The following is an 8535-nucleotide window of genomic DNA, read 5'->3' as shown; positions in this document are numbered from 1 at the left end:
TCAACTCATTTACCACAGAAATTAAATTTAAAAAAATTTATTATATTATATATAAATATAAAATTTAGAATATTGAATGTTTGTTGGTTTTGTTTGGTTGGTATGCGGAGGAAGGAAAAGGACACATGCAAAACGTTGGCGCATCGGTAGACGTGAAATTCCACAAATTAGATGTCAAATTGTGTATTTTTATAATATTTATTTGGTTGGGCTTGGTGAAAACTAAAAGCCAGAGATTAGAATGCGTAGTGACTGGTGGCTCTCAGTCATTTATTAATTGTAATGGCTATGGGTTGAATTTAAAAAATGTATCACACCTTACACTTAGAGATGTTCTCATTTCCGTCCAGTCAGAAGACGTTGTTAGTGACAGTGGTTTGATTAGTAGCAAGGATGCGACTGTCATTGCATCGTCAAACACTACACTTAACTTGGATTTCTCTTATAATGAGATTCAAGTTTTGGAATTTTCACCTTTCACCGAACTTCAAGGGCTTCGTGGACTCAACATATCTCACAACCACATTCGAGAAATACTCGCAGATGGAATTATTCTTGATGACCTGATATCTTTAGACATTAGCTTCAATTATTTAACTACACTATCTCTCAAACTGACTTACATGCTGCCAAGCTTAGAATATTTAAACATTAGTGCTAATCATTTTCTTTCAATTTCTATACCTAATTTTGATAACTTGAGAATACTCGTGTTAAAAAGTTCAAATTTTTTAGCTAATATAACAGGCCGACTACAAAATAGCTTACAAAATGTCATCATTGAGGATAACAAAGAATTAAAATATATATCTAATGAAGTGTTTGAAAATTTGACTTCTCTTTCTCTTTTAGACCTGAAATTTAACAATTTAAATAGCTTCACCTTTTTGGAAAATATTTCAAGACATCAAATTCCATTAATTAACGTTGCTGGGAATGCTTTCAAATGTCATTGTTACGAAATGAGTATAGTCTTCAAAGTATTCAATTTTCTCATATCATTGGAGAATGCTTCAAAACTTATTGGGTTTTCCTGTGTGGATGATTTCAACAGCATTGAATATTCTTCTCTGTTTGAGTTGTATCAGGGATGTACAAGGTATATTCAATCTATTCAATCTGGTATCTACTTGGCAAGAGTCAATAAACCATTGGTTGTACCTTGTAGTTGGAAGGCTAAACAAGATAATGAGACTTCATCTTTATTTTTAACATTGTCCTCTTCTTTGGCATCTTCACCACCACTGCCATCAAATTTTTTGGTGTTTTGGGTGACCAATAGGAATACAACATTTTATAGAAACTCCAACACTACACTCAGTTTGTATAATAGTTATAATGATGATTCACAACTGAGTAGATTCAGCATTCTGCCTAACAACAACCTCATGATCAGAGATGTGTCGACATCTGATGCTGGCAGATTTGTTTGCTACGTAGCTTCAAATGCAACCACTTTTGAAGATGAATTCACTTTTCACAATCACACAAATAACATAACATCTGCTATTGGCTCAAAACTCAAAACTTTATTAACAAGGTCAAGCATGCAAATTATGAGCAACTTTACGGTCATCATCAAACTGGACTACAGCATTCTGTCGACCACAACCATCTGCAGCATCATCGTAGGCTTTCTGACAGCTGCTGCTTTTTCATTCCTCTCAATAATTCTTGCAGTGGCTCGCTACACTGCCAACAACTGCAGCAAGAAGGCGAAGAGGAAGAAGAAGAGCATCAGAGAGATTCTCGTGAAGATGAGTGGCTTCAAATCAGCTCAGATGGATAGGCTTTCTGCTTACAAATCTGCTAAGATGGATCAACTTCTGGCCTTCAAGTCTGCAACCATGGATCAGTTCTCTGCTTTCAAATTGGCTCGGATTGATAGGTTTATTATTTTTACTATTACTATCATTTTCCTCATTATTTAAAATTTTTACAATCAATTTATAAGTTGTGTTGAAAGGATTTGATGCCAAACTTGAATATGTCAACTATGATAATGTTGGTTATGATGTGTGCTGTCACATTCTTGTAATTCTTGCAATGAAATATTCATGACCTATGCAAACCAGACTGCGAACATACAAGCAATCAACTGTGACGACGGTGTTGAGTCACATGGACCGGATGAGAGAGCACTACTACAACCAGTCAACCAGGATCAAGGAAAACTGCAGTCTGCAGGTTGACAGGCTCAGAGAAACTTATGAAAATGGGTTTGTGGCTGTCTAGGATTAATATTGCTGTGTTTGTTGATGTGTGGTTGGGATCATACGTAATTGCTATTTAATGGTGTCAACTTTTTGGGTAGGCAAAAAGTATTCAAGGTACCATTGTAACTTGACATTTTTATTTTGTTAAAGTTATGACTTCATTACGTCATTTTCATCATTGGTTGTTGTTGTTATGAAAAGTTTTTGTTTTGTTAGTTAATGTGTGTAATTGTTATATTGACATGTTATTGCGATTTCAAAATGGTTCTGTCCCGAATGTCATATAATGTATTTATTTGTATGGTCCTGTTCATCTTATACTTACATACAGACACAATTTGACTCTTTGAAATGTAAATGACAACAGGTGTGGTCGATTGAAGGATTACAAGTGCCAGCGTATCGAGAAGATGAGAGAGAACTACCTGATACAGGTGAACAAAATCAGAGAGTACGGCTTACAGCAGATATCAAGACTGAGGGACCAATACAAAATGCAACAACAGTACCTCCTCAAGTTGCTCGAACTCATTGAAGTCGGAAACTGTATGACAGTCATCGAAGCTGAATGTCTGAAAACTGAATCGGCCATTTTCAACACCGACATCCCTATCAATATTGATGCTAATTCATTAGGAGTGGTGGGTGGTGTTGGTGAAATGGATGGCAGTGGGGACCAGTCTGATGGGGAAATCATAATTGAGCCAGGACCAGTGCTTGGTGATGTAAGGGAGGGTGATGGCAACAGTGCTGCTGCTGCTGGTGGTGGTGGTGGTGCATCTGGAAGACTTCATAATTGTAAAGTTCATTATAAAATTAATTTGACGTCAAAATGTGGTAACAACAACAACAATAAAAACAACAACAATAATAATAATAATAATAATTATGACAGCGAAGATGACATTAGTAATCAAGCACATTCTAGTACAAGACACATCGGTTGCATTAATTTTGAAACATGCAAAGGTCATTCTCATCCCTCTCATCATCCTCTTCCCAACGAGTCAGGCATGCAGTCGACAACTGATGACATTTGCGATGATGAATTTGATTTGGAGCTGACGAAATCTATCAGCGAGATCGAGAGAATATGCAGAGAGGGTATTGAAAAAAGTGTAGAACACTTTCAACACTGTTTCTTCATTTCCGATCATTCGCACATCCCTGAAAGAGGGATCCAGTCCAATAAAGAGTGTGACAATCGTGATAAGAGAGGTGAAGCTCAGAGATGCAGTGATGATGAAGAAGTTTTTGTCGATTGTTACACAACACCCCCCACGTCACAAACGAAAAAAAAATTAAAAGCAACTAGCAAGGGTACCAGGAGCTGTCAATCAACATCTACCAGTCCAACACACTCCTTACCTAATTATAATTTTTCATCTTTTTTCTTCAATGATGATGATGATGATGGCTGCGAGTTTTATCGGAAGAAGAAGAAAGAAAAGAAGATTAACAAAGATTCAAAAAGTCGTTTATCTCAAAGGGAAAACTTTTACATCGAAGACAACCGACTTGTTAACTTTTCAAGCTTGAATTTACTGAAGAAAGAAAACAAAGGTGGTCTAGAAAAAAATAATGTCAACAAAAATAAGATCTGCAACAACAATAACGTGGAAAAAGTCATCAACAACGACGACGCCGCCAACAACAGGTCATCAACAAATGTTGCCCAACATGACCAGCAAGTGTGCCCTGCAAAGAAAAATCGCCCCCTTAGCTTACTCTGTCTCAAACCCCCGAAATCACACCGCCAGAAGACGTCATATTCTCCGAACGTTGTTTACAATAATAATAATAATAATAATAATTTTGATTGTAGTACTGATGATAAAATGGTGTCATTACTGTCGATGAAACCTCATTTAATAAGCTCCACCCAAACCCAGTTAAGTTGCTCCAGTTACAACACTGCACGTGATGGCGAGGAGGACTATGAAGATGTCGATGATCACAACGACGTCGGTGGGATTCTCGATGATGATTCTAAAATTGTTTTTGTGGTGGTAGGTGACTCTGTTGCAGAGGCTACAACTTCTACCTCCGCTACTACTACTACTACTACTACAAATAATAATAAAAACAACAACAAAAATAATAATAATATCCCTGCTTCAACATCCATAAGTACTTCTAATTCAGGTGCATATGCTACTACTACAACTTCCATTTCTTGTACACCTGTTGCAAATACTACTGCTACTACTTCTACTACTACTACTACTACTACTATTGCTGCGGCTGCTGCTGCTGCTGCTACTACTACTACTAACTAATAATAATAGTTAATATAATTAATCAATAAATTTAAAAAATGAAAAATACTCAGTTATTTAAGTAATCGTCCTCATTTGAGGTGGCAAAATTTGTTTTCTAGATAATAAATGTTATCAACCATATTTCTGCTATGCTACTGAGACAACTTTTTACCAATTTAATGAAAGATTACAGTAAAAGTCCTGTCAGCGTAAACGAGTTGTGTAACCAATTGTTATAATAATTAATGTCACATAGAGTAGGATATTGATGTCGTTATGGTAAAGTGCCACCATTGGAATAATTTACTGGATTTTTAATACATTCGTATGTATATTACTGTTGTAAACATATCCGGTTAAATGTACATACATACATGTATATGTTTTTACATATAAATATAAACATATACATGTAAAAATTATGGTCTATTACCAACATTTACATGTATATGTGTGTATATATATATATATATATATATATATATATGTGTGTGTGTGTGTCTGTGTGTGTGTCTGTGTAATACACTGCTCACATATATTCATGTGAAACTTTGTAGGCCATAGACCACACATTACATTTATTATTATTATTATTATTGCACTAATCAATGATTATTAATGTTGTTGTATAATATTTAATGCTTAAATGTTTCTGGTTTACTTTTTTACGCAATATATATCAGTATTTTATTTCTTGTCATTTCTGTACTCTGCTATATATATATAAATATTAGGTTGAGTTTATCTGATGTGCAGTTGTTTAAAAATATCTCAGCATTGTATGCGTCGTTCAATTTGCAATTGAGTTTTTCAATTTTTCGTACGACGAATTTTTGTTCATAAACAAAATTTTTATTAATTTCTTGCATTTTCGTTTAGATATTTATTTATTTTGTTATGAATATCCGTATTCAACACTGATGATGACAAATGATTGCCGAAAAAAGCTGAAATTCGTCGTACGAAAAACTGAAAAACTCAATTGCAAATTGAACAACGCATGCATTGCTCTGATATTTTATACTGCTTACATGCGTTTGTCATTATTTTACTATGTTACACACACACACACAAACACACACACACATACACTTGTCATTATTTTACTGTTACACACAGACATACATACATACATACGCACACACACACATATGACATTACATATATATTCGTTAAATATTAAATTCAAAAGGTTTTATTTATATACTAGCACTTATAATTCTTGCATATTACTTATTTACACATATTACTTAATACTAGTCGTTCAACATTGTATAAAGTAAATTTCAAAGTATAAATTTGAAATTATTGGACAGCAGTCTTATCTTATATGATGTAAATGTTCTGAAGCAGTTTATGTAAGTCTTATTTACGATCTGTGACATCATTTACATAAATTTATTTGTTTTTTTTTTTACATAAAAGTTTTCATATTTAAAAAAAATTTATATGAAATCTTATTAAATTTATTTAATTTTTCTTAGTCTTCAAGTCAAGGAATGTTGTGTGTGTGTTGTGTGTGTGTGTGTGTGTGGTATGTGTGTGTGTGTCTTTGTGTTATCATTTTTATACACAATCAATGCAAAAGGGCAGTTTAATCAAAACTAGTGTTCTCTACTCAAACAATAATTAAATGTACGTTCTTATGTATTTGTAATGTTATCTGTTGATGTTTATACATTGGTGTTGTAAATTTAATTTATCATTTAAAAGTTAATCAAAGTAATGGATAGAATAGGATAGTAATATTATTGGTTGAACACTTAATTATTAATTAACCGACCATCCATCCTTTTTTTGTCTCTTTTTTATTATTTTAACTTATTGTTTTATTCCATTTTACTCATTTTTTTAAATATTTTTCCTTCTATCTATCTATCTATCTATCTATCTATCTATCTATCTATCTATCTATCTATCTATCTATCTATCTATCTATCTATCTATCTATCTATCTATCTATCTATCTCTCTTATTAACTTAGCGTTGAAAATATTTCATTGTATTGCTCAACCTATTTCTCTCTCTCTTTCTCTCTCTCTCTCGCCTATCTCATTTTTGTTCTTTCTCACTTTTTTCTCATTTTCTATATCTCATTTTTGCAATTTAGCATTTCCTTTCTCCTCTCTCTTTCTCTCTCTCTCTCTCACTCACTTTTTCTCTCCTTTTTTCCATTGAATAATTATCTTTATTTTTTATTTAACGTTTATTCAAGCAATTTCAAGCGAACTACTCATTTATAATAAACGTTAGACTTAACTGTGTCATACATTTACCCTCAATTATATATAATTAATTATATATAATTAATTATTATTGATTAATTAATTGATTGGTTGGTTGGTTCCACATACCATGGAGGTGATCAATATTATTATTACCGTAATGTGGACATATCTAAATTATATTTCAAAATGCTATACGGTTTTTATAGCGAAACTTAAGCAGCAGCACTGTTTACAGCACATATATATACATATATTTATGGTTTTTATACATTTTGTACATAATTTTGATGTATATATATCATATGCGTATTTAACGAAATCATTGGTAGTCTATACTATATCAGATGAATATTTAGATGCATGCACTTTGTGTGAAACATTCATTGCATATTTACTTACAGGTATGTTCATAATTATTTATGCATTTTTCCTCTTAGATTATTATAAAGATAATAATTGGAGGACATTTTAGATCAGTACAATTATATATGTCCAATATATCCAGTTGTAATTGGATATACTTTGTTTTCATTGGTTTTTTTAATTTTTCTTCGTTTTGTTAGCAGTTAATTTGTTTTGTTTGTGTTCACCATAAAGTTCTGGATGTATGTTCGCATTTTGTTGTTTTTTGTTTCATCTTCAGATTAATTCACTTTTAGTTTTTTCATCAATATCATCATCGTCAGGTCATTCATAATAGTTTGCACACCTTTTACTTTGTGGTTGTACGCTGCGCCACCATCAGACATAATTACACTTCGTAACATGCTTGCAGGTCTACATAATTGGAAGGCTTCATTTCATATGTGCATGCAGACTTCGTTAAATCATTTTGATCATTTTTCTTCTCATCATATATTTCAATTCATTTATCGTGCTATCAATTATTAGCCATTATTTATCGAGATTTGTTTACTTATCACGCGATAAATTATTTCCACATGCTGTTATCATTGAATGAGTCGTTTAAACTTCTAATGATAGCAGTAGAGATAAATATTTAAAATGGCTTACCTTTCATAAGTACCTACTACCATAAGATGTCATTTCTTACCTGCAAATTAAAAAAAAGGTTTCTTGTGTTATAACAAATTGTCGAACTTGGTTTTCAACATGTCTTCAAAGATTTAAAACAAAAAATATTACAATTCAACTCTAGAGACAGTTTTCAAAAAGTAAATCTACTCAAACTTATTTTAAAACTATAAGCGAGCATTTATGCAAACGAAATTAGTAATTAAAGAAAGAAAAGGTTGATTAAAAGCGTTTACAGTGTAGAATAATTCGTAAAATTTTTGAGAAACGGTTGTAGACAAGAAAAGAATATAAAACGTGATTATAAAGAACTAGCTACTAAAACGGGAAAGTTTAGAAAAAATGAAACATCTTCAGAGTAGTAAGCGACAGATTTTTCTACTTCTTTCTCGCGTCTTATCCTTCCAAGACATTGGCGACCATCGACCTCCACAAAACCTGATCTTTTGTAGCAGTTGAGATGTGGATGTATTCAACAAGTGACACAAGGACTTCACAAATGTTATTCGTTGTTGACCGCGATCTCTTCTCACTGCAGTCTTTCCAGTAGTGGTTATATTTTCCATTTCTTCCTTTCGCATAAAGTGACCAAAAAACTTTAACATACTCATTGGAGATAAGAGAGGTTCAACTAATTTTCGTAATTCTTCTCAAAAGTCAGTAGCATTAATCTTTTTTTTCATTTTTTAGAAATTGTCCAGCTTTTATGTTAGCGATAGAATGACGTTTTTTGCACGCATTTAGAGTTTTTGGTAAAACAGCTAATGATTTAATTTTCAACTGTCATTATTCAAA

General features: G+C 32.6%; 1 protein-coding gene across 1 annotated transcript; it reads left to right on the top strand.

Annotated features, from left to right (window-relative positions):
* Positions 1-125: 125 nt before the first annotated feature.
* HELRODRAFT_165225 (hypothetical protein) lies at positions 126-4495 on the top strand (the record flags this gene model as incomplete). Its single annotated transcript, XM_009031074.1, has 3 exons — positions 126-1888; positions 2076-2219; positions 2584-4495. 3 exons carry the CDS (start codon positions 126-128, stop codon positions 4493-4495), a joined length of 3819 nt encoding a protein of 1272 aa, XP_009029322.1.
* Positions 4496-8535: the final 4040 nt, after the last annotated feature.

This window comes from Helobdella robusta (assembly GCF_000326865.2).
Source record: "Helobdella robusta unplaced genomic scaffold HELROscaffold_7, whole genome shotgun sequence".
Classification (NCBI taxonomy): Eukaryota; Metazoa; Annelida; class Clitellata; order Rhynchobdellida; family Glossiphoniidae; genus Helobdella; species Helobdella robusta.
Note: the sequence above shows the minus strand (reverse complement) of the source record. Positions and strands in the feature narration are given on the sequence as shown.